Raw genomic sequence first — 26,111 nt, 5'->3', positions numbered from 1 at the left:
CGTGCTATGGAGCAGACAAGACATGCCCACATGGAGACACATCTGTGGACCTGGTGTTATGACAGCAGGGGCTTGTAACCATGAGGCCAGCAGGGACAGAAAGCCCATGACTCTAGCTCCTTGGGAGCCTTGGGAGTCCTCCCTGACTGGAACAGAGCCTGCCGGCCCCAGGTGCCCCCATCGTCCTCCCTTCACCTTCCTGAGAGGCAAGAAAGCCAGGCAGCCATGCTTCTGCTGCGAGGGGAGGGGGCTGCCCAGCCAGCTGCCATGGGAGCCTCCAGCAACTCAGCCGGGTGTCGGGGGGTGTTTATGAGCAGCCGAAATGGCTGTAAAAGTGGCACCTCGCTTCACTTATGGCCTGGCCATCTCCTCCCCTACTGGCCTCCTGCCTCAAAAAGCTTCCAGAGGGGCCTGGAAGCCGGGAGAGATCCGGGGTTGAGGTCTGGGTGGAGGCACAGCCTGGGGTCAGAGTTCAGCCAGGGGCAAGAAATCGGATTAGGATAAGAATTCAGCCCTAGGTTGGGGTTCATCATGGAAACAGAGCTCAGTCTGGGATCAGGGCTAAGCGTGGGATGCAGACTTATTTTGGAGCTAGTGCTGGGATGAAGCATTGGGGGAATATAAAGACTCAGAAATAGATGTGAGCCATTAGTCCCAGAGAACCCCTGGGTCAGCAAGGGGTTTTCTAAGAGAGGGAGGCCAGGCTGCAATGCTCAGAGAGCTGAGCCTCTGCCTTTCCTGTTGGTGTCTGATGCCCACCCTGGCCCCAGAGTCTGGGTACCTTGGCTGAAGCCCTACTCACAGTGGGATGGCTGCAGCAGAGGCCTGTCAGCCGGGGGCTGCCACACCAGCAGGGATGGGGCCAGAGTCCAGCCCTTAGTGTAGTTCTGAGATCCAGCAACCGGCCTGGCTCCTCCTCCTCGGTCCCAGCCAGGCCTTTTCAAATTCCATTGAAACTGACCTGACACTAACCAGAAACTGACTCTGGGCCCCTGGGGCCTGCTTGTCAAAAAGGGCAGGCTGATTCTGCCAGGTGCTTAGGTGCTACCAGTTAATGTGTGACACCGATACCCTCACCCTCATGGTGGCACTTTAACCAGAGGCCTGAGGGTGAGGGAGAGGATCTATGGCCCCACCCATAGCTGTGGAATGTCCAGCAGGGGACTCTGGGGTGAGGCACATGAATTACGGCAAGGGGAATGCCCTTAAGAGGCCCAGCGCCCATCAGATTCCTCTCTGCAGCCCTCTCCACAGCCCACCCTGGTCCTCCCAAGTACAAATATTATGTTTCCAAATCTCAAGCTTTCCCTGGTGTCAGATCTGAAAAGAACTCCTTCCCATCAGCCCCTAGTTTTACCTCTCTGTCCTTCTAATCCCTCCATTAATGTTCTTTTCTTGTCACCAAGGGGGAAAGCAGGGTGGGAAGTCAGTGGTCATAGAAACATAAAACTTAGAGACACCTAGAAACAGAGGCATAGGCCAGGCGCGGTGGCTCATGCCTGTAATCCCAGCACTTTGGGAGGCCAAGGCAGGAGGACTGCTTGAGCCCAAGAGTTGGAGACCAGCCTGGGCAACAAAGTGAGATGTCGTCTCTACAAAAAAAATTTTTTAATTACCTAGGTGTGGTGGCTCATGCCTGTGGTCCCAGCTACATGGGAGGCTGAAGTGGGAGGATTGCTTGAGCCCAGGAGGTCAAAGCTGCTTTGAGCCGTGATTGTGCCGCTGCACTCCAGCCTGGGCAACAGAACAAGACCCTGTCTGGGGGGAAAAAAAAAAAAAAAAAGGCTGGGTGTGGTGGCTCATGCCTGTAATCCCAACACTTTGGGAGGCTGAGGCATGTGGATCGCTTGAGGCCAAGAGTTTGAAACCAGCCTGGCCAACATAGAGAAACCCCGTATCTACTAAAAATGCAAAAATTAGCCGGGTGTGGTGGTGCACACCTGTAATCCCAGCTACTCAGGAGGCTGAGGCCAGAAAATTGCTTGAACCCAGGAGGCAGAGGTTGCAGTGAGCAGAGAGTGTGCCACTGCACTCCAGCCTAGGAGACAGCCCTGTCTCAAAAAAACAGAAAAGAAACAGAGCCATAATAAAACTGAGACCATTAAACTATAACTGAAGAACCACAAGTGTTCTTTAGGTCCCCATTCTGGCACCTGGGCCTCTGTCCCAAGGAGCCCACATAACATAGGAGGCAGCCCTGAAATCACAATCTCCTCCCTAGTAATGGAGGATGTGGGCACACAGGAGAGGGGAATGTCCTTTACAGCAAGCAGAGGAGTGTGGTCCTAGCAGAGGAAACAGCAAGGGCAAAGGCAGGAGAGTGGATGTGTGGGGAAGGCCAGGAGTCTAGCAGACAGTTCCTGTTGGGGAGAGTCATTTTTGGAGGAAACTCTCAAATAGCACAGCCCTTGAACACCAGGACAAGAAATGAGGGCAGTGGGCACAGAGAAGGGATGCAGCCATAGAAATGTGTGGGGAGGGCCGGGTCCAGTGGCTCACACCTGTAATCCCAGCACTTTGGGAGGCTGAGGCAGGTGGATCGCTTGAGATCAGGGGTTTGTGACCAGCCTGGCCAACATGGCAAAACCCTGTCTCTACCAAGAAATACAAAAATTAGCCAGGTTAGTGGTGTGTGCCTGTAGTCCCAGCTACTTGGGAGGCTGAGGTGGGAGAAGACTTGATCCTGGAAAGCGGAGGTTGCAGTGAGTGGAAGTTGAAGTAAGATCATGCCACTGCATTCCAGCCTGGGTGACAAAGTGAGACCCTGTCTTGAAGATGAAGAACAAGAAGAAAAAGAAGAAGAAAAGGAGGAGGAGGAGGAAGGAGGAGAAGAAATGCATGGGGAAAGTACCTAGCTATGGGTATAGTCTGGAAGCTGGTTGTGCTTGAGCCAGGAGAAGAGTGGCAACATCTGGATCCTAAACCTTAGGGCTTGGGCTTGGCAGATTCACACTGAGGGTTGGAGGGCAGGTCTGCAGGCTCTGAGGAGCTCAATGTCCACAGGCTGAGTCTGGAGAGCCCCTGGAGCCCATGGGCCAGGACGCCCACCCTTGTGGATACTAAACAGGAAAGTTAACATTGCCTTTGAATCAGCTGGCCAAACTCTCCATTTTGCAGATGAGGAAACTGAGATCCAGACAGCCGAAGAGTAGTAGTGTCCGAGACACACGATTGGTGAGCAGGCAAGCACAGGCTGCTGCTTAGCCCAGACGATATTTCCCAGGGCCTCAAGCATTCACTTCCTCCGCTATCCTTAAAGCCCTCCAATCCAGGCATCCCCGGCCCCTCCTTCCGCCTCAGTTTCCCCACCTGGTACCGGGAGGGGGTAGGTTTGAGGTCAAAGGGTCCCTCCTCTTAGAGCTCCAGCGTGCCCTCCCCAGCCAAGCACAGAAACCTCGCCTCGTTCAGCCCCAGCCCTGGAGGACTTCTCCCTGCCTTCCCCTAAGTAGAGGGTCCCAGGCAGATCTGAGCCCACCGAGAGTTTTGGGAATAGGGGTGGAGACAGGGGAGGGAGGTGAAGCCCGAGAGTGGACGTCCGGATTGAGCCCCAGGTCTGGCAGCCTCGAGCCGCCGGGGTTGGGGCCGCGAGAGCTGGAGAGGCCCGGCCAGCAGCCGAATGGGTCGAGACTCAGAGACTCGGAAACCCGGACCCGAAGAGCCGCGGAGCAGGGAGGAAGCTGGATGTGTGGCTGCAGACCTTGGCAGGGGTCGTGGCCGGCCTATGGCCGGCCGAGCAGAACTGCCGGCCTAGGATGGGACTGAGGCGAGGGTGGGGCTGGACGTGTGGGAGGGCGGCGGCGGCCAAGCCCGGGTCCGGGCTGGCAGCTGAGTGGCCTCCCCAGGGACCCCGACCCAGCCCGAACGAGAGCCCAGCGCGGACTGACAGCTCCGCGGCCGGGGGCGCGCGGGGTACCGGGCGGCCTCCCTAGGGGATTCGCCCTTGAAGAAAGAGGGCTTGCTTCTCGGCTGAGGGTCCCTATTCGCCAGCGGGGGGCAGATGATCAGAAAAAAAGAAGAAAAAGAAAAGGCCGTGCTTTCCAAAAGAGAATATAGCGGCGGCGGCGTCCGGGTTCCCTGCCCGGGTCTCGGTGTCACCGCTGCCCCCGCCCTGTTCCACAGCACTCACATCCCGCCGCCATACGACCCCGGGCCTCGGCCTCTAGCGCAATGTCCTGGGGCGGGGGGCGGCGGGCTCCTCTTGGCCTCTCCACACTCCAGCGGCGGCGGCGGCGGAGGGGGTGGGGGCGGGAGAGGCCCGGCAGGGCTCGGGGGAGGGAAGAGGCGCCCGGCCGGGGGGAGGGCAGAGGCAGACGCCGAGGCGAGGGACTCGCGCGGCGGGCGGTGGCTCCGAGCGGCGGCCGGGCGGGGGGCGCTGGAGGCCAGGCCGGCCGGGGGGGTATCCTGAGAGCTCCATGAAGTCCCCCCGGGGCCGCGGACGGGGCGCTGGCTTGGGGAGGCTGTCGGGGGGACCCCGACATCCATGGCAAGGCGGGGGCCGCGGCGGCGCGCTCGGAGTAAGTCGGGGCTGGGGACCCGCGCCGAGGGGAAGTGGCGGGAGTCGGGGAGGAGCGACTCCGGGCCTGGCCGGGGCAGCCAGGCTGCTCTGTCTCGGTGTCAGTCGGCGGCGCCTCCTCGGAACCCAGGGGAGCCGCCAGCTCCGCGCCGCTCGGCTCGGTGGCTTTTTTGGAAACTTGCAAATGTTTTCGTAGAGAGAGAAGTGGGAGGGAGGGAGCGAGGGAGTGACCGAAACGGAGCTTGGGGCTGCTGGAAGAACTGAGGCCAAGGCCGGGGGAGCTAGAGACAGACTGACAGACAGGCAGACCGACAGAGCATCGGGGCCGCTGGCGCGCCGGAGCCGCACGGGCGCAAGCGGGGCTCGGGCAGAAGATGGGGAAGGGGTGTGGGAGGCGGCTGCCGAGGGGCTGGGTCTCGGGAGGCCGAGCGGCCGGGGGCTGGCGGCCGGAACACCCAAGGGTTCAGTGTGGCTGCAAAGTTGGGATCGCGTCCCCTAGCTGCACGCCCTGTGCGGCTCAGAACGCGCCCCCTGCCCGGCCCGGACTCACTACGGGCGAAAGCCGCGGAGCTAAAAATAACAGTCCTGTGCGCCCCCCGCAGACCGCGACCCCGACCCCTCCCCCCACTGGGCGTGGGGCGAAGCCACAGCTCCCACTTCCCCAAAAGAAAAAAAAAAGAAAGAAAGAAAAGGCGGCGCGGGAGGGGGGCGGGGGGCGGGCCGGGGGAGGGGGGCGGGGGGCCCGGCCATATGGATGTGATTTCTCCGCTCGGAGGCAGACGGGCCGCTCCGCAGCGATCGGCGCCCGCCCGCCGCCCGCCGGGCCTCCGGCTCTCCCTCCCTTCCTCCCGTCCCTCCCTCCCTCCTTTGCGCTGCTCGCTCGCTCGATCGCACTCAGCGCATGGGCCCCGCGCCGGGCCCCGGGGCCTCGGGCCGCCCGGACGCCGGGGTCCCCTAGGCTGGGGCGTGGGCGGGGCGGCCAGCCTGACGCAGCTCTGCACCCCCTACCACCACCAGGGCCGGCGGCGGCGGCTGCCCCGAGGGACGCGGCCCTAGGCGGTGGCGATGGGGGCCGCCCGGATCGCACCCGGCCTGGCGCTCCTGCTCTGCTGCCCGGTGCTCAGCTCCGCTTACGCGCTGGTGAGTCCCCCGCCGCCTACACTCCGGGACGGGATGCGTGCTTACCCTGGAGTCCTTGGGATAGGTCTAGGGCACGCAGTCTTGAGTTCCCCCTGCAGTTCGAACGTTGGGTGAGAGTCCCCTCTGATCCAGGATCCTGGGTGCCTGCTGTCTCTGGGATGTCTGAACTTCGGGTTCCAGCTGCCTGAAGCCTACCTATTTCTGAAGCCTCATTTGGAGTCCCAGATCTGGAAATTTATGGTTGAGGTTTCCCCATCCTCTGCCTCTGTGAGCACCATGGCTGTTTCTCCCTGGAAGATGACAGTGTGACCCAGCAGAAGGCTGGGCTTTGGCCCTGCTAGTACTCCCACAGACTTTGCTTTGAGGACCTCTGTTTTCTGCAAGTTTTTTTGCAATCCCGGACATAGAGAATGTAGGTTTGAGGTCAGAATCATCCAGACAGGGGGTAGGATTTAGAGGCCCCCTCCAGCCCTCACACACACACATACACACACACTTGCGCATATGTCTGGCTTCAGCCAGAGTAGAAGCTGTTTGCCTGAGGAGGTGGGTGTGGTGTGGCATGGTGGAGGGATGGAGGTTCCTGAAGGAGACTGACCTCACAGTGCACCCCTGTAGGAGAAGCACAGCATACCCTTTCAGGAAGTGAGGAGACCCCTGGGAAGACTGTTGCTCCCTGAGAGTGGAGACCTAAAGGCAGAATGGTAGGGAAGGGTAAGGGGAGAGGAGAGACAGAGACAAAGCAGGGTGGGGAGGAGAGATCGCAGGAGCTGGAGGGGTGAACAGACCAAGAACAGCAAAGAAAAATAGGAAGAGACAGCTGGAGACAGAGAGCTGGAGACACAGAGCGGGCAGCACCTCCACCCCCTGGGCCAGGGTCTAGGGGCCACTTTCTGGGAAGGGGGTTGTCCCAGCCCCTCAGTCCTATCCCATAGCAGCCCTGTCCCAAGGGATCAGCCCCTTCCTGAGGAGGCTGTCTGCCTGCGTGCCTAACTTCAAAGCCCCTTCTCCCAGCTCCCCAGTGGGAGCAGCTGCCTGCTGGGGAGCAGGGTAGGCAGGCAGCCTCCTCCTCCTATCAGCAGCTCCCTATACAGTGCAGAGCTCCAGGCGGGAGGCAGGAGCCTAGGATTCCTCCACCTCTGCAGGATGCCTGTGTAAGCCTGGGCTGTCCTTCTCCATGCCTCAGTTGCCCCATCTCTAAAAAGAGGACCTGGAAGAAACATCTGCCTGAGAATCACATCATCAGAGGCTCTTCCTTCCTCTGTGGTCCTCAGCACCTACCACTTACCTGTGCCTACGCCTCCACAATTCTGGCCCCAGCAAAGGCTTCCCACCAAAGATAGCCCCATACAAGGCCTTGTGGATGGGGAAACTGAGGTTCAGAGGAGCTCAACACCCTCTGCAGAGACACTCCAAACACTGAAGAATGCCAGGGGATAGAGCCGCCCCCCACCTCCCCGGGAGTTCGGTGTGTGCACACATATGCATGCATGTGATGGTGTGAGGGGTAGACAGGGTGATGAGTGTGGGTGTCCTGAGAGTAAGTCTGTATGTCACAGCAGGGCTCTGTGGGACTCTGGGCATGGTGTTTATCTGGGTCTGTGTGATTGTGAGTGTCTGAGTCCCTGCGTGAGTTCATGTGTCTGTAGCTGTGGGTGCATGACTCGGAGGCCCACAGTTGTGTTTGTGTGTGCCTTTGTGAGCGCCTGTGTGCCCGGCCTATTGTTTTCTTATGTGTATTTCATAAATGCTTCTGTAGGGCTTTCTACTTGCCATTGTTCTAAGCACTTCACATATATTAGCTAGTCTAATCTTCCCAGCCACCCTCAGAAGAAGGTTATTGTCCGCATTTTTAACTGGCCCAAATCACACAACCACAGTGACCGTTATTTATCTCATGCCAACCCAGAGCCAAGCCCTGTGCCTCTTTGGGCGAATGGATGAAATGAGAAAACAATTTGTGACAGTTTCTATCTCAGAATCTGGGGACAGCCGCTGTTCTGTACATGTTGGTTTCTTCCTGTCTTTAAAAGCAAGCCACATGGCTGAGCTGCCCCTGTGTGGGGGGAGTATGGGTACCCAGAGCCCCACTGCTCTCCAGGGGAGCTGAGGTATCTGCAGAAAATCTTCCTGGCTTTGCCCTGGCCCTTGTCTGAGGGTAAAGGGAGAGATGCTAGTGCTGGGTCTGCCTAGGACCTTGTTGGGGCATGTAAGTTCACTGGACACTCCCTGGCTTCAGGGCTGGAAGATTGGGACTGAAGGACGGCGGCAGCCTACTCACCCATCCAATATCCTACGGGCCCCCTGAACTCATCTGGAGCCAGCAAGAAGCTGGCAGCCGACCAGCTCCCTCTCCTGAGCCCAAGGGCTACTCCCCCCGCCCCTTTAGAGCTGCACCTATGCCCTTCAGGCACATCAACCTTATCTCACCGCCAGTCACCAAACCTGTATGCTACCTGCCAAGCTGGTCCCAGGACCAGGCTCACATCTCCAGTGACCTCACATTTGGGGTCCAAAGAGCATCCCATGGGGAGGACACTGGTGGGCAGACTCAGCTGGTCCATCTTCTGCCACACAGGAGAGAGTTACCTAGAAACCTGGGGGTCTTGCGGCGGGTGGGGGTTGGAGAAAGAAATGGACCCACGGATTGTGAGTAGGAGGCAAAGGGGTGTTCTTGTCCTTGGGGTGCCTCCTACTAAGGACACCCCCAGCATATACACAGGTAGGGGAGAAGCTGCAATGAGAGAAGCTGGAGCTCAGCTTCAGCGTGGGGCAGGCCTTGCGTGTGGAGATGTGACTGCTGAGTAGACTCACAAGAGACTGGTGAGGACACACGGGCTGGGAGCGTGTAGGACCTTTTCTAGCCTGCGCCGGGGGCAGCGCGGCCATGTTGCTTGTTTTTAAAGACAGAAAGAAACCAACATGTACAGAACACTGGCTGTCCCTAAATTCTGAGATAAAACTGTCACAAACTGGTTTCTCATTTCATCCATTCGCCCAGCCATTTTTGTTTGGTTTTGAGACTGAGTCTTGCACTGTGTCCCAGGCTGTAGTGCAGTGGCACAATCTCAGTTCACTGCAATCTCCATCTACTAGATTCAAGTGATTCTCCTGCCTCAGCCTCCTGAGTAGCTGGGACTACAGGCGTGTGCCACCATGCCCAGCTAATTTTTTTGTGTTTTTAGTAGAGACAGGGTTTCACCGTGTTGGCCAGGATGGTCTCAATCCCCTGACCTTGTGATCCACCCGCCTAAGCCTCCCAAAGTGCTGGAATTACAGGCATGAGCCGCCGCACCCTCGCCCAGCCACTTTTATGGGAAAGGGCCCTGAGAGTCACACAGTGAGTCAGTGGCACAGCAGGATTTGAACCCAGGTCTTTAGACCTTTGCACTGAATTCCTTCCTGAAAGCAGCATGAGATTTGCTGCTGGCAGGAGATAGTCATGTCTCACTCTGGGTTTTGTCTCTTTCTTTTTCTTTCTTTTTTAAAAATTAAATCCTGGCCAAGGTGCAGTGGCTCACGCCTGTAATCCCAACACTTTGGGATGCTGAGGCAGGCAGATCACCTGAGGTCAGGAGTTTGAGACCAGCCTGGCCAACATGATGAAACCCCGTCTCTACTAAAAATATAAAAATTAGCCAGGCCCAGTGGTGTGCGCCTGTAATCCCAGCTTCTCGGAAAGCTGAAGCAGGAGAATTGCTTGAACACAGGAGGCGGAGGTTGCCGTGAGCTGAGATCATGCCGCTGCCCTCCAGCCTGGGTGACAGAGTGAGACTCTGCAAGAAAAAAAAAATTAAATCCTTCTGTTATTTTCTTTTTTTTAACTTCATAACTGATATATGAATATGTTCTTATAAAAGAGTCAAGCAAGTCTGTAATCCCAGACACTTGAGAGGCTGAGGAGGGAGAATCGCTTGAGCCTAGAAGTTCAAGCCTGCAATGAACTATGATGATGCCACTTCACTCCAGCCTGGTCAACAGAGTCAGCCCCTGTCTCTGAAAAAAAAAAAAGAGTCAATCAATAAAAATTAAACAGCAGCCCTCCTTGATCACTCCTAAGCCCCATTCCCTTCCAGGGAAAACCATTTTTAGCAGTTTGAGTAGAGGAGCATTCTCCTTCCTCTTTCTGTGTGTTTCTGAATGGTACCTCTTTGTGTACGTATCAAGGAGATAGTTGAATTTTGTCATTTTCTATTTGCTTGGTTGATTGTTTTTAAATAAATGGCATCGGTTTCTAGATAGGGCTCTGCCACATATATATTTTGACTTAAAGGTGTGTCTTAGAGATCTTCATGTCAATAAATATGAATCTATCTTTTTAAATGCTACATAGTATTCCAAAACCTGGGACTCATTAAGTAGTGCATAGGAATGTACATTTAGATCATTTCTGCACAATTTGCATGTGTGTCTGTGTGCGTTATTCCGGATGGTGGCAGGGAAGCTCCTTGAAATGCCCTCTGGCGACTCCATGTGACTGTTTCCTAGTAGGATATTTCTAGATTTTGTCATTGCTGGGTCTGAGATACGCATTTTTTGTTTTAATAGCATGACCAAATTGCCCTCTAAAAAGCTTGTGCTTTTGTACTTATACAACACCAAGACTGACCAGGAGGGCCTCTCTCCCATGCCCACTGTCTCATAGGATGTTATGAGGATTCTTTGTGTTTCACCTTTGTGTGGATAGGTGAAAAATGGTGTGTCTTGTCATTTTAATTTGCTGATTACCAATGACTTTTGGGCTGTACCATGGTTTATGATCCATCTTCTAAGAGAGCTTGCTCTGAGCCATTAACCATACTTCTATGGGTTATTTGTCTTTTTCATATTGATTTGTTGAAGCTTTTTATGTCACCTGCCTTTCAACACGTTCCCCCCAGCTCTTGAAATGGCCTATGGACAGAGCAGTAGGAGGGGCCGAGCCCTCCCAGGAACTTGGGTTTTCTTCGGAATGTTTTAATGAGGCGTCAAGTAGCCTCCCCCAGATTCCAGTTGTGGGCCTTCTGGGGACACTCCCGGGTCCAGCCACCACATCAGGAAGGCAGCTATTTCAGAAGGAGAGTCCTCAGGAAAAAGAAAAGGTGGGGCGAGGGTTTTGCAGCCCTCTGAAATTGTCTGCAAAATATGGTGTGACTGGAAGAAGGGCGCAAACGTTTGCTCAGGTTTGTAGAAACATCAGAGACCTTCAAACCCTTAAAAGCCCCAACTCTGGGGCCAGTCTTGTGCCCGAGGTGAGACCTAGTGGGATCTCATTCTATTGAGCAGGCGATGGCTAGATTAGGCCATACTGTTCATCTGGGCCTTGATTCCTTAGCCTAGGTAGGGTCTGCTTGTGAAGATCCACCAGGTCCTAGCAGCCAACTCCACTATCCCAGGCTACATCCCACTGCCTGCCCCAAGGCGGCCACGCTGGCTGGCCAGGATGAGAGGCGTCGCAGTGCCTCTTCCCCCCCAGGCCCTCCCAGCCCCAAACACAGGCAGCCTGTTCAGGAAGGCCTGGCGAGGGGGAGGAAAAGTCAGCACTTGTCAGCGGTGGCGGGGCAGGACGAGGAGCCTGCTCAGGCCAGCCGGACAGACAGAGGGCAGCAGGGGTGGGGGAGCAGTCCCAGCCAGCTGGCACGGTAGACATCCAGGGGTGCCAGCATGGGTCGCGGTAGTAGAACCTGGAGGAGAGCCGAAGGAAGGCCAGGAGGTCATGAAGGGGTCTCCTGTTAGCCAGGGTTTTCTCCTTCTGGCTGTGCTAGAGGCATCAACTGCCTTGTTCCCAACACCAGGGCCCAGCTGTCCTCTATCCAGTTACAGTCGAGGACAAGCTGCCATCACCAGCACCAGCACCACCGTCACCTTTATGTCTACCCACCTCCCCTCCTGAATCAGCTTTGGGGAGGCTGCCTTAGAGGGTCTGCAAAGGGATACTTGCTTAACGCAGCAGGTCAAATCCAGGACTCTGTGGAAAGGTGATGTTCTGGCTGGTGCCAGGGTGTCCATGTGGTGGGCACTTCCTCTTTTCTTTCCCTTCTTCCAGGGCCGCTGCTTCAGTGTCAAGCGGATCTTAGCTCCATCCCTTGCCCTCCTTTTTCTAACTGTGACTCTTGGCCTCAGTGACCCTGTCTGTAAAATGGGAATGTGGTAGAAGGTGCAGAAGGCATGGGTAAAGCTCCTTGTTGACCATGGAGAGGATGTGTTACAGTCGGGGGGGATTAAAGCCAAGCGCTGTGATGGCTGGGCCGAGGAGGCAAGTCAGCCTTTCTCAGGACCAAAGGAGGAGTGCCCACCTGGTGCAGGGCTGGGTGGCTCATATCAGTGGTGGGTATGGACTAAGTGACCCCTGGCCATAGCCCAACTCCAGTCCATCAGTCCTCAGCCCTGAAACCCAAGATTTGCAGATCTGCTGGATCTAAGAGGATGCAGGTCTGAGTCCTCTGCACCCTGGAGCTGGGCCAAGAAGACAGGAGCTCATCGAGGGGGTGGAAGTTGGAGGGCTGGGGAGAAGAGAGTAGCAGACAGGGGGCATGCCAGGCTGAGATGAGTTATAGCTGTCAGCATTTTCCCCTTCATCCCCAGGAGATAAGGCCTCCTCAGCCAGGGCAGAGGCAGAGGACGGGGTCCATTTTCCTGTCCTCTAAGCTCAAACATGCGGGCTCTGGCAGTAATCTTGAATCCTAATGTAAGTCCAGGGTGGATCCAGAAATGCAAGGAGTCATTGGGATACCCTTCCATCCCAAAAGGTCGCCCGGTACACCTTATCTGGCAGATCCTCCTGCAGTCCCTGACCCCAGTCCTCCCTGGGGTCCCACCTCCCGTCTGGCCCTCACTGTCACCCCCTGGACTCAGTCCTATGGACCCAGACAATCTCCCCCTGCCATCTTTGATCCCTGGCCTGGGGCACCCATGTCACCAGGCAGCAGGGGGTACATGGCAGGGGTGTGATTTGCTGCTGCTGCTCACAGTGTCAACAAAAGCAACCAACTTTTCCTGAGCTTTACCCCTGTGCAGGCTTGTTGTGCAGTACTTCATTTAATCTTCACTACAGCCCTTTTTTTTCAGACGGAGTTTCACTCTTGTTGCCCAGGTTGGAGTGCAATGGTATGATCTCAGCTCACGGAAACCTCTGCCCCCTGGGTTCAAACGGTTCTCCTACCTCAGCCTCCCGAGTAGCTGGCATTACAGGCATGTGCCACCACACCCACTAATTTTGTATTTTTTAGTAGAGACAGGGTTTCTCCATGTTGATCAGGCTGATCTCAAACTCGCAACCTCAGGTGATCCGCCTGCCTTGGCCTCCCAAAGTGCTGGAATTATAGGCATGAGCCACCGCACCTGGCCAATAACAGCCCTATGATTACCCTGATTTTACAGAAAAACTGAGGCACATGAGTTAAGCAACTTTCTCAGACATGAAGCCAGTCAAGGCTGGAGGTGAGATTCATGCTCTGGGACTGGTGGCAGAGTCTCCTTGGAGAAGAGGGTACAGCTGGAGGGAAGAGTGAACAGGAGTGAGGGCATTCCAGGCACAGAGCTGTGCGCTAAGGTTTGGAGGGGGGAGTGCACGTGGTGTGGGGTTGTTCCTTAGGAAGGTACTTCCTTAACTCTGACCCGAGTTATTCTTGTTGCAATGGTTGTAGACTAACAGAGAAACAGATCCTAAAGTTCAGGGAGGCCAGAGGTGGGGCCACCACCCCTGTGGATGAGTGAAGGAGTGTGGGAGCCATGTGTGCTGGAAGCACATACCTTTCCCTCTCCTGAACATCCCAACTCCAGAAAAAGAAGTGTGCCTCCTCCTGGCCATGGGGGAGGTGAAACCAACAGCAGTATGTAGAGGCTGAGCCAATTCCTTGAGCCGGGGAGGGGAGTGTTGATCAGATTTCGGTGATCAGTCTGCCAAACGGCCAGTCAGTTTTCAACCCATGACTGCCTGCCTGTAGTCTAGGCCATCAGGGGTGCCCCCCAGTCCCATCAGTAGGCTGGTCTGTCTGTTAGGAGGCCCGGTGAGTCAGCAAGTCTCTAGGGATGGGTGGGAGCCTCTGTCAGTCACTCCAGAGTTCTCCATCGGCTGGAGAAAATATGGCAAAATAAGTTTGTCTTTAGAGAGGTGGAGATGGCAGGAGAAGTGTAGTGGGGAGGAGGGGTTAGACAACAAGATGGCAAAGACGGTAGTCACTGGGCAGGTGGCAGATTGGTGATGGTGCTAATGTTGCCTTGGTGATGCTGGAGGTGGTGGCAGTGGTGCTCTTGCTGTACCAGTTGTGATGGTGCAGAGGGTGGTGATGGTGGTTATGTTGATGCTTACAGTAGTGCTCATGGTGGTAACGGTGATGCCAGCGGCGGTGGTGGTAGTACTGGGAGGGACCCGTATGCTGGCGTTGGTGTTAGTGATGGTAACGATGGTTACTGATGGAGGTACTAGTAGCAGCGATGGAAATGGTAGTGAATGGATGCTGTAAGTGGAGTGGGGCAGGGATCAGCCCGTCAGCAGCATGGATCCCCCATGTCAGAGGCAAAGGGAGAGCTTCAGGTTAGTTGGAGGCCCCTGGATCCTGGCAAGTCCAAGGTGTGCTTCCTTAAGCCCCATCATTCTATGTCTACCTCTGCGCCAGCCGGTTCAGCCATAGCTGTGGAGTCGAAGAGACTAGGATAGAGGAGCTGGGGCCAGCTGCCAGCACGTGGGGATCTGTTCCAGCCCTTCCTGGGGTCCAGCTGATATCTCAGGGTCCACCTCAGCCCCCAGAGTCAACAGAACCACTGGCCACCCACAGACGCAAATGCTAAGGAGCTGCCGCCTCACTCACAGACGCGCACGCGCTGCCCTATGCCCAAAAATACCTGCATGTGCACGCTCACAAATACGTCCATCTGGCGTCCCACACTGACATGCCGGACAGTGCCCGCGTGAGAACGCGCAGAGATGGGCACACACGAGTGCACGCGCCGGCCACACTCGCGCACGCGCAGGGACGCGCATGTGGCTCCGCTAAGTGGAACCAGCAGAACCCGAGGCCGGCCGAGCCAATTGGAGACTCCTTGGCCCTGGAAGTCCTCGCTGCTGCCGCCAAGAGACGCGGTCAATTAACTTCTCCCTGCAGCCAGGCTCCCTGACCCGGCCCGCCCACCCCGTCCCTGGCTGCCTCCTTCCTTCCCTGCCCCCTCCGAGTCCTCCCGCCTTGCACAGCCACGCTTGGACTGCAGAGCCCCAGCCCCGCCATGGCGCGTCTGAAGGATGCAGCTCTGCCCCGTGGGGCTGAGGAGACGTAGCCTTTTGGGGGACCTGTGGAGGGGGCCATCTCAGAATACAGGCCCAGGGGTCTGAGGAAACACGGCCCTGAATTAAGGGGGATGGGGCTGAGGGCTTCACAGCCCCGCCCTGGGGAGGTTTCAGAGTCTGCCTTAACCCCTGCGGGTCACACTTATGGGAGTGGCTGGTCGGGGCACACCTACCAGTTCCCCGGGGCGGGGCGGGATGGTGTCTTCACCCCGGCTCCTTTCCTCCCAAGTCAGAGGCTTACAACCCTCAGCAGCCACCTGCTCAGAGTGAGCCTCCACCCCCATGATGTTTCATGTCCTTTCCTATAACGAGACCAGTGAGTCCCGGTGGGTGGCAGCCAGGGCCCATGGTGTGCAGGTTGGAGGGAAGGGAAAGGACATTCCAGGCAGAGAACAGCATGAGTGAAGGCCTGAGTGTCATCAGAACTCAGAGTCCGCCTGAATGGAGGGAGCTCCCAGATCAGCAGTGGAGAGGGACTCCCACCCACAGCCAGCACCAGAGTGCCCAGCCCAACCCAGGCCACACGCCAGCAGTTCCTCCACCCTCTCCCTCTTGGGATCGTAAGGAGGGGAGGCACTGAGGCACTCACCGTTCACTGGGGAAAGCGCTGACTGGGGACCTGGGCCAAGATGGAAATTGGTGACTCCCAAGGCCCCCCCCCCCACGGTGCCAGGACTTGAAGGAATCCAGGCTGGGTTTGTCTCCCCAGAGTTCAGGACTCCTTATCCAACCCCTGCCCCCAACTCATGTCCCCAGCAGGCAGCCAGGATCCTGTGTGGATCCATCCTGGGACATTCCATTCCAGTCCCATGAACCCCTGGGGAAAGAACTGGGCAGAGAGTATCAGTGACTGCAGCCTGCAGGGTTACTGGCGGGTAACAGCTGTAGGAGACAGCTCCCTCCTTTTTCCCTTGGATCAGGCAGGCCCCATCCCTCAGAGCCACAGCTTCCCACCTGTAAGGTGGGAGCTGCCTAAAACAGATTTCCCACATGCGGGGGAAATCCCACCTTCCCTCTAGAGTCAGGGCCTTTTGAAAGAGGGTAATCGCTCTGGGAAATTGGGATGGCTCTGGGACCTGCTGCGCTGGAAAGTCCTGCCTGTGGTCTGACCTTCGGCTTGGCAGGTGGATGCAGATGACGTCATGACTAAAGAGGAACAGATCTTCCTGCTGCACCGTGCTCAGGCCCAGTGCGAGAAACGGCTCAAGGAAGTCCTGCAGAGGCCAGGTGGGGGTCAAAGGTGGGGGTCTGGGGATGAGGCCAGGTGAGGGAGGGGCCAGTTGAGGGTGGGACCCAGGATGCAGAGCCAGGTGAAGGCTCTCCATGGGAGTGGACTCAGGTAAAGGGGACCAGGCCAAAGTGAGGACCGAAGTGGGATGGGTGGTGCAGGAGTGGAGTCAGCAGGCATGGGTGTCCTTGGCTTGTCCTAAGTCTTTTCTTTTTCTTTTTCTTTTTTTTTTTTTTTTGAGATGGAGTCTCACAGTGTTGCCCAGGCTGGAGTGCAATGGTGCGATCTCGGCTCACTGCAACCTCAGGCTCCTGAGTAGCTTCGATTACAGGCACCCATCACCATGCCCAGCTAATTTTCTTTTCTTTCTTTTTTTTTTTTTTTTTTTGTATTTTTAGTAGAGACAAGGTTTCACTATGTTGGCCAGGCTGGTCTTGAACTCCTGACCTTGTGATCTCCCCACCTTGGCCTCCCAAAGTGCTGGGATTACAGGTGTGAGCCACCTCGCCTAGCCTGGCTTGTCCTAAATCTTAAGCTCAGGTCCCTGTGTTGTCTACCACTAGCGCTCAGACTGACGGCTGTCAGGTTAATCTCATCAACCCAAGAGGCCAGCTGACTGATGGAGGGGGCAGCTTCCTCCCCTGACGAGCCCTTAGGGATCTGCAGGGGTCAAGTCTGGTGCACGCCCAGAACACAAGCACACAATGACACACACTCTGTGGCACATGGGTTTTGCTCACACTCACAGAGACTCACATGGTCTCTGCAGTCACAGCCCCACCCATGCTGGCCCTAACAGTGGCTCCCAGTTGCATCGAGATCTGGGGGGTCAGGTGGGCCCCCTCACTTGGGTCCTGAACCCAGCCCCTCTTCTTAGTTGTGGAAGCTTGGAGGGTGCCGGTCTTTGCCCCTCCCCATCCGCCATGGAGCCTCTCTCTTCCTACTTTACCCATCTTGCTCCCCGCATCCCCACACTGATGGCCGAGGGTGGAGGCAGGAAAATAAGTGCAGTCATTCTCATCCCAGTCCTGGCTGCCTGGACTCAGCTTCCTATCATTGCCACAGACCCGACATGGGAGGGCCAGGGGGCCCTAGCTTGGGCTGTGGCTGAAGGAATGCAAATCAGAATTGAGGAAGACTTGACGGGCGCGGTGGCTCACGCCTGTAATCCCAGCACTTTGGGAGGCCGAGGCGGGTGGATCACGAGGTCAAGAGATCGAGACCATCCTGGTCAACATGGTGAAACCCTGTCTCTACTAAAAATACAAAAAATTAGCTGGGCATGGTGGCGCGTGCTTGTAATCCCAGCTACTCAGGAGGCTGAGGCAGGAGAATTGCCTGAGCCCAGGAGGCAGAGGTTGCGGTGAGCCGAGATTGCGCCATTGCGCTCCAGCCTGGGTAACAAGAGCAAAACTCAGTCTCAAAAAAAAAAAAAAAAAGAAGAAAGAAATGAGGAAGACTTTGTGACTAGGAAGAAAGACCTCTCCAGCCTGGGCAACATAGTGAGACCCCAACTCTACAAAAAAACTTAAAAATTAGCCAGGTATGGTGGTGCACACCTGTAGTCCCGGCTACAGGTGAGGCTGAGGTGGGAGGATCGCTTGAGCACAGCAGTTCGAGGCTGCAGTGATTCATGATCACATCACTGCACTCCAGGCAGGGCCGCTGTGGAAGCTGTGAACCACATATTTAACGTCCAGGGAAGGGGATGGGGTAGACTTCTCTGTCCATTCTTTTTTTTTTCTTCTTTTTTAAATTTTTGATTTTTTTTTTTTTTTTTTTAAAGATGGGGTTTTTTTTTATTGGTCAGGCTGGTTCGTGAACTTCTGACCTCAGGTGATCCGCCCACCTCAGCCTCCCAAAGTGCTGGGATTACAGGTGTGAGCCGCCGCGCCTGGCCTCTGTCCACTCTTGACTGTACCACCTTGCTCTCCTCTTCTCACCACCAGCTTCTTTACCTGCACAGCACTCAGCCCAGACTTCATTTTCGCTGTGCGATCTGCCCATTGACATCTCCACCCCATCTGTCTGCTTTCACCATGCGCCCCCTGGTGGGGTCTTCACTGCTGCGTGGCCCTGGCCCCCACTCCTGAGTCCTGGGTGGGAGGATCCACCTCTGCCGTCTTACTCACGTTTAGTGCTCACCTCACTAGCTGACCCTGCTCTCCCATGGTGTTCACTCCCATTCCAACCCTGGGGGGCAATCTCCACATCCTCTTATTACTTTACCTGGCAAGCACTTTACACTTTGTTAAATGCCTCCTCACCCATTGTCTCAGATCTCCCAACAGCCTGGGTGTCAGCAGGGCAGGAGACAACCCCCCATTGTACAAAGGGGGAGTCTGAGTGCCCCGGGTCTCCTGTTGTAGCACAGCTGACAGCCATCATTCCTATCCTGGTTTCTCCAGCCGACATAATGGAATCAGACAAGGGATGGACATCTGCGTCCACATCAGGGAAGCCCAGGAAAGATAAGGCATCTGGGAAGCTCTACCCCGAATCTGAGGAGGACAAGGAGGCACCCACTGGCAGCAGGCACCGAGGTATGTCTCTATTTCCATGCATCCAGCTAGCATGGCCTTGGACCTGCGCACCCCACTGCACTGTCCCCGTCATGTGAGCTCATGCTTCTTGGCTCTTGTAGAAAGTAAAAGGCTGCAGCCCCATCCCCAGGCAAGGGGCTGGGAGAAGAAAGAGTCTGATGGGAAGGAAGGGGAGTGGATGGCTCAGGCCTCAAAGAGAGAAGAACAGAGAACTCACCCAAAACCACACCAAGAGTGGACCTAGGGCCACAGCCCCACCCATGGAGATGACAGAGAACCCTGAGGGACAGAGAGGCAGGGAGACAGACACAAAGACACAGAGATAGTGGCATATAGAGAGAGACAGGGAGAGACAGAAAGGGAGGGAGAGACAGTCACAGAGACAGAGGGGACCAGGAGGCACACCCTGAAGTCTGGGGCTCAGTGTGTCCGAGGAGGCACATGGGGACACACAGTGGGGAGGGCCACAGAAATAGAGCAGGAGAGGAGGGCAGTGGCAGAGGGTGGGGCCAGAGGCAGTGGGACAAGGAGGGAAGGCGATGAGGAGAGGCAGACACAGAGCCCAGGCTTTGGCCACAGGGCCGGTTTGAACCGGCCGGGTGGGCAGCGGATTCCAGATGGGCCACATCTGGGAGGCTGTGGTCACCCTGTGTCTCCCTGGGGACCAGAGGGAATTGTGGGCCTGGCTGGGTGGGGCTGGGAATATGGCGCCCAGGACAGAGAGCCTTTCACCAAGCCAGGGTGGGTCCAGCCATCAAGGCAGCCTTCCAGGGTGGCTGGAGAGTCCTGTGGTTGGAGCCCTACAGAGGGGGAGAAGGGGGCTGCAAGCTGGGAGTGGAATGTGGAAGATCCAGAGGCTAGGGACCCTCCAAGGTCACTTAGCCTCCCTGCAGTGAGGCTGGGGCTCCAAAGTGGGTTGTCACCCTGCTTTGAATGCCACCATGAGCACTTAGATTTGGGGAATCATATCTCCTCCCCAGCAGTGGCCATGCGAGACTCACAGCAGGTACTCAGGGCGGGCACTGGGTGGTGGGAGAAGCATGGGCCAATGTGGTTAATCCCAACTTCCCAATAAGGAAATGGAAATAGAAAGACTGGGACACCTGCGTGAGGTCAGCAGCTCTTTGGAGTCCAGCTGGCACTAGAAACCAGGCCTCCTGCCTCCTGTCCATGGTCCCAGGAGAGGGGCACACAGGGAGCCTCCCAGCTGAGGGAGTGTTAGTCTGGGTACTTGCCCTTCTTCAGGGACACCAGGAAGGTGCTTCCGAGAGCAGTTGAAGAGGGCAGGGCCCTGTGCCGAATGACCTCAGCAAGTCGCCTACCTCTCTTGGCCTCTGGCAGCCTATCTGGAAAATGGGCCACATGGATGCAGGGCACAGAAATATGGTTTCTCCAGAATGCTCCAAAGTCTCAATTTTCCTGTCCTGGGGCACACCTGTTCCTGCACGAACCAACAACAACAGATGTGTTCATCCCTCTGGGTCACTAACCATGACCCTGACGCTCCCTTGGTATCCCCTACCCTGTCTGTCTCTGGGCCCAGGGCACCCCTGCCTGCCTGAATGGGACCATATCCTGTGCTGGCCGCTGGGGGCACCAGGTGAGGTGGTGGCTGTGCCCTGTCCCGACTACATTTATGACTTCAATCACAAAGGTGAGGCCTGCGGGAGGGGTGGGGATCACAGGGAGCCGAGACTTGGAGCTCAGGGCTTCAGGGGCTCCAGACCTCCCTACCTGCCCTGACCTCCCATGGACCTGCAGGCCATGCCTACCGACGCTGTGACCGAAATGGCAGCTGGGAGCTGGTGCCTGGGCACAACAGGACGTGGGCCAACTACAGCGAGTGTGTCAAATTTCTCACCAATGAGACTCGTGAACGGGTGAGAGTCGTTCTCCTCCCCAACCTGATCTGGATAAATTCACTCCCATCCCATGGGTGACCCCTGACCCAGCCCTGACCTAACCTCGGTCCCTCGGGCAACCTTACCCTGGCCTCTTACTCTTACCCTGATGCTCGCCTTGGCTCCGGGGGATCTGACTGTGTCTCCCCCCGCACAGGAGGTGTTTGACCGCCTGGGCATGATCTACACTGTGGGCTACTCTGTGTCCCTGGCGTCCCTCACCGTAGCTGTGCTCATCCTGGCCTACTTTAGGTAGGCGGGGCGAGGGCGGGGCGAGAGGCGGTGGGGCGTGGTCGGGGGGGCCGAGGTCTGATGCGACCCCCTCCCTGCACCCGTCACCCCTGGCGGGCGTCCCTACCTACTGCGAACAGCCCAGCTTCCTGCCCACCTGCCGCGCGTGCCCGTGCCCCCACCCACGGTGATGTCGCGCGCCCCGCAGGCGGCTGCACTGCACGCGCAACTACATCCACATGCACCTGTTCCTGTCCTTCATGCTGCGCGCCGTGAGCATCTTCGTCAAGGACGCGGTGCTCTACTCGGGCGCCACCCTCGATGAGGCTGAGCGCCTCACCGAGGAGGAGCTGCGAGCCATCGCCCAGGCGCCCCCGCCGCCCGCCGCCGCCGCTGCCGGCTACGTGAGTGCCCGTCCGCCCGCCCGCTCCCGGTGCCGCTGCTGGCCTGGTGGGGCGCCGCCCCTGCCCTCCAGCCTGGCCCTCGCCCTGCCAGTCTCCTGCCGGCGCCACTAGCTTCAGCCACTCAAACCCGTCTCACAAAGGTCCCTCACGACCCTCAGCTCTGCCGCCAGCCCTGCTGCCAAGGGCTCCAAGTCTCCAGACGCCCCGAGCTGCCATCAAGGCTCCTGCCTCAACCTAGTCTCCCCAGCCACTCCGCCTCTTCACTTGCCTCCTGCCCCTGAAACCTCACCCCGCTGAGAGATCTACCCCAGCAGAGCCTGCCCCTTCCTGGCCTGCATGGGCCAGCACCACTTGTCCCCTCCCACCGCCCCAGCCCCCAGCCCAGCCCGGACTTCCTGGAGGCAGGCCCTGCCCTCTGGCTAACACCAGCTGGTCTCCTAGGCGGGCTGCAGGGTGGCTGTGACCTTCTTCCTTTACTTCCTGGCCACCAACTACTACTGGCTTCTGGTGGAGGGGCTGTACCTGCACAGCCTCATCTTCATGGCCTTCTTCTCGGAGAAGAAGTACCTGCGGGGCTTCACGGTCTTCGGCTGGGGTACGCGGGCGCAGTGGGCAGTGAGGCGAAACGGGTGGACTGTGGGCGGCAGGGAGAGGGCAGCCCCTGGGGGGAGGCGCCACACAGCACATCCCACCCCAGGTGGAACACCAGGAGAGAGGCCTGCTGCCCTTCTGTGACTCTGACCCTGTTCCAGGCTCGGAACAGGACTTGCCAGCAGTCAGGTTCACCTGGGGTCAGATTCACCTGAAGTTGAGGCTCAGCCCAGGAGAAGGGGAGGAGGAACCATTAGGCCAAGATTCAGCTCAGGATCAGAGTAGGATATTGGGTCAGAGGTCAGCCTGGGGCTGGAATTGGGATCTGGGACCCTTCCTCCACCCTGAGTCTCATAGACTGGGCCAGCATCTATTACCCCACCAGTCGCCCTGATGGGATGGGGTGGGGGACTGCCCACACCATTGCCAGCCTCAGCAGGCCTGCGGGGTCCATGACCCAGAGCTGTGGGCCCGGCCCCTCAGCATTGCCTGGGCTTCACAGCCCCTCTGCAGAATGGGTTGCTAGAGCCGAGCATTCCTCCCAGCCCCCCACTGGCTCTGGGATCCAGTTACCGATAATTGTCCATTATTGTTGGCAGCTGCAGAGCTTGGCTGGGCTCCGGGGCAACTGGCCAGGCTGCAGAGGGGTGGGCCGGGTGGCTGGAGCCCTCTCCGCACTCAGCACCCAGAGGCCCACAGGTCCACAAACACTGCCTTCCTGCCCCTTGGCGTACATCCTGACCCTGACCTCACCATGAAAAGCCCCAGAGTTGAGGAGACCTGGGCCCAGTCCCAGAAACTAATGCAGGCTCTGGGGCTGGGAGGTGTCTGAGTGGGCTGGAGACATGCAGATTGGGAATGCATAGAACCTGGGGGCACAGGAATGTCACAGCTCTTCTTCCTGCCATAAATCCAGGTCACGCCCTGTCCCTCCAAGGGTGCACCAGGCCTAGAATCAAGTTGGTGATGTGTGGTGGGGAGGGCCTGGGGCTCCCTTCCCAGAAGCACAGCTCACTCAGAGATACCATGTGCCCCTTGAGTTGGCACAGGCCAGGACACACTGACTTCCCTGTGGCCTCTGCTTGGGACAAAACCTCCCACCCCATCCAGTCTCACCCATGAGGGCTAGGACCTTTCAAACCAGGGGTGCTGTGCTGGGGCAAAAATAATGCAGATAATCGGCCCCCTCCCCATGGGAGCTGCAAGTCCAAAGCAGCGCCCACTGCAGGGGAGTGGACAGCGCATGGTCAGTTAGTGATACCTTATTATTACATTATACCGTGTACCCCACCTGTGTGCATATGACACAGAGCCAAGATGGGGACAGGCTGAGCTGGGTTTTGAGGGCTGGAGCCCCAAGGAGAGGCGGTTAAGGCAGCACACTCCAGAGTGTGGCTCTGTCCCCAAGTGGCCCAGGTGCCCAGGGGGAGGGGGTCAGGGCAATGGTGGGGTAAGCTGGGCGTCATAAAGGATGAGGGAGGGTGACCTTGTGGACAGCAGCCACAGCCCCGCACACTGTCCCCCTCTATGCCCGCAGGTCTGCCCGCTGTCTTCGTGGCTGTGTGGGTCAGTGTCAGAGCTACCCTGGCCAACACCGGGTAGGTCCAGGTGGAGAAGGGGCCCAGGCAAGAAGCCCCCTGGGTCCCTTTTCTTCCAGGAAGCATGTGAGAGGGCCTCCTGTACCCTGGCCTCAAATGGCCCAGCCTCAGGGGTTCTCAGTCCAGCCTCCAGCCAGGGCCCCCCTCAGGGTCATAGGAGGCTAATTCCAAAGAGGCCTGTGAGGGCGGCCTCAGGCCTGGCCACACCCAACCCCCCTGCCCTGCGTCCTCAACAGCAAATGTCAGACCAGATCAACTCTGGGCCTCTTCGGGAAGGCTCAGGATGGGCACGGGCAGGATGGGCGCTAAGGCCTCAACCTCCCCCAGGTGCTGGGACTTGAGCTCCGGCAACAAAAAGTGGATCATTCAGGTGCCCATCCTTGCCTCCATTGTGGTGAGTGGGGTCGGGGGGAGGCTGCTGGCCACAGGGGTGGGTGGGATATGGCCTGGGCCCCAGGGACCAGCCCCTGACAGTGACCTAGGAGGCTTCCCTGGACCCTGGTGTCAGAGCCACAGAGGCCAGAGGACCAGCCGATCCACACTCCAGCCCAGAAAGGAAAACCAAGGGCCCAGAGATGCAGTGACAGAGTAGAGCCTGTGGCCACGGCCACCAGGTCTTGCCTGCCCCCCTCCCACTCCCTGCTAGGGTGCAGTCTCCAGACGCAGCCCCTCACTCCCACAGCTCAACTTCATCCTCTTCATCAATATTGTCCGGGTGCTCGCCACCAAGCTGCGGGAGACCAACGCCGGCCGGTGTGACACGCGGCAGCAGTACCGGTGAGCCCACCCTGCCTGCCATGCCCTGGCTCCCCAGGGGTCACTGAGTCCCGGTACCATGTACCCCAGGAAGGACAGGCCTGGGGCAAGGGAAGGACCCAGCATCTGACTGTCCCCACTCACTTGGCCAGCCCCAGGCCCCGGCCTGCCCAGCATTGATGGGAGGCCCTAGGGGTACCCAAGGCCAGCTGTCTCCCGCTTGGTACCAGGCCCCGCACTAGAGTCTGCGAGGGTGGGACGAACTTGAACATCTCCTCAAAGAGGTGGTTGTGGGGAGTCTGAGGAGCAGAAGCAGGTAGAGCGTGGGTGGCCCAGGAAGGTTGCAGCTCAGCTGAAACCCGAGGAGTGGGCCATGGGATAGTGAGGTAGAGCCGTGGAGGGGAGTGCGTGCCAGCTGAGGGCTCGGCAGGTGTGAAGGGCCCGGGGCCTGGGAGACTGTCATTTGAGGTGCACTCTGGGACACCACTGAGAACCAAGGGGCCCTATTAGCACTTGGCTAGGAGAGCAGCCAGCAGGTGAACTGGGCTGTCCTCCCATGGTGACCGGAGTCCTGGGCTCCTTTGTGCTTCCGGAGCCTGGGGCTGGCAGGGCGGGGGGTGGCACGGTGCTTGTTGAAGGGGAAGGGGCTTGGCCCTGACCCACCTGCCCCACCGGCCCAGGAAGCTGCTCAAATCCACGCTGGTGCTCATGCCCCTCTTCGGCGTCCACTATATTGTCTTCATGGCCACACCATACACCGAGGTCTCAGGGACGCTCTGGCAAGTCCAGATGCACTATGAGATGCTCTTCAACTCCTTCCAGGTGCGCAGTGCCGGCCCGGGCCTGGCTGAGGGTGGGAGGGGCGCCGGGTTCAGGCCCTGATTCCAGCCACCTCTCTTCACAGGGATTTTTTGTTGCCATCATATACTGTTTCTGCAACGGCGAGGTAAGCAGGAGACAGTGTTGGCACAGGGCAGGGAGGGGCAGATGTCCCAGAGGCCTCCTCAAGGCCTGTCCCTCCATTCTCCCACCGTGTCATTTCTTCCTCCCTCTAAGAACACCCCTGCAGACACGCTGAAAGCAGAGAAGTCTTGCCAGATGGTGCGAGCTCAGGGTGTGCTAGGATTTGGGGACTTTTCAGTCACTGGCATAGCCATGTCTTCCCAGCCCCATGATTGAAATCTCTGCAACCCAGATTGGAGGACTCAGCCACCTTTGGGGCAATTCGAGTCTCGTAGATTCTGGATGTGTCAGTTGCCTGCAGCCAAGCACCCTGTTCTGAGGATGGGATTTCACTTGGCCTTAGAGTTTCCCAGGAGTCCCCTATTCCCGTTTTCATTCTGTGCTGGGTGTTCAGGGGCGCGGATGGGCCATCGCTGGGGTTGGGAGACACACCTGACTGCTGCGCCTCTACCACCCCAAGGTACAAGCTGAGATCAAGAAATCTTGGAGCCGCTGGACACTGGCACTGGACTTTAAGCGCAAGGCACGCAGCGGGAGCAGCAGCTACAGCTATGGCCCCATGGTGTCCCACACAAGTGTGACCAACGTCGGCCCCCGTGTGGGACTCGGCCTGCCCCTCAGCCCCCGCCTGCTGCCCGCTGCCACCACCAATGGCCACGCTCAGCTGCCTGGCCATGCCAAGCCAGGGGCCCCAGCCCTGGAGGCCCTCGAGACCACACCACCTGCTGTGGCTGCTCCCAAGGACGATGGGTTCCTCAACGGCTCCTGCTCAGGCCTGGACGAGGACGCCTCTGGGCCTGAGCGGCCACCCGCCCTGCTGCAGGAAGAGTGGGAGACAGTCATGTGACTGGGCCCAGGGGTGGGGCCTGCTGCCATGGTGGATGGACAGATGGACCAAAAGATGGGTGGTTGGATGGTTGCCCACTCAGGGCTGGGGCTGAGAGAAAAAACAGAGGAAAAAAAAAGAAAAAGGAAAAGGAA

The 26,111-nt window shown here is 57.7% G+C and overlaps 1 protein-coding gene and 1 long non-coding RNA gene across 5 annotated transcripts; one reads left to right on the top strand and one right to left on the bottom strand.

Annotated features, from left to right (window-relative positions):
* The first annotated feature begins 5,398 nt into the window (after window positions 1-5,398).
* Window positions 5,399-26,111, top strand: PTH1R (parathyroid hormone 1 receptor). The gene is made up of 14 exons (XM_037730448.1): window positions 5,399-5,653; window positions 16,040-16,142; window positions 18,552-18,686; window positions 20,230-20,340; window positions 20,448-20,566; window positions 20,745-20,839; window positions 21,027-21,222; window positions 21,664-21,817; window positions 23,351-23,411; window positions 23,739-23,805; window positions 24,094-24,188; window positions 24,848-24,989; window positions 25,072-25,113; window positions 25,591-26,111. The coding sequence occupies exons 1-14, from the start codon at window positions 5,579-5,581 to the stop codon at window positions 25,975-25,977; spliced, it is 1,782 nt and encodes a 593-aa protein (XP_037586376.1). The 5' UTR covers window positions 5,399-5,578; the 3' UTR covers window positions 25,978-26,111.
* Window positions 11,892-24,911, bottom strand: LOC108298394. Of its 4 annotated transcripts, none has more exons than XR_001822582.2 (4): window positions 24,831-24,911; window positions 13,385-13,706; window positions 13,027-13,127; window positions 11,892-12,088 (listed from the first exon to the last, which is right to left on the bottom strand). It is a non-coding gene; the product is annotated as an uncharacterized LOC108298394 (long non-coding RNA). The 4 variants fall into 4 exon arrangements; XR_001822598.2 differs by lacking the exon at window positions 24,831-24,911 and adding an exon at window positions 24,312-24,521; XR_001822573.2 differs by lacking the exon at window positions 24,831-24,911 and adding an exon at window positions 20,009-20,047.

Source organism: Cebus imitator, unplaced genomic scaffold, assembly GCF_001604975.1.
Source record: "Cebus imitator isolate Cc_AM_T3 unplaced genomic scaffold, Cebus_imitator-1.0 Scaffold0, whole genome shotgun sequence".
NCBI lineage: Eukaryota > Metazoa > Chordata > Mammalia > Primates > Cebidae > Cebus > Cebus imitator.
The sequence above is the reverse complement of the archived record's forward strand: the minus strand, read 5'-3'. Positions and strand labels throughout refer to the sequence as shown.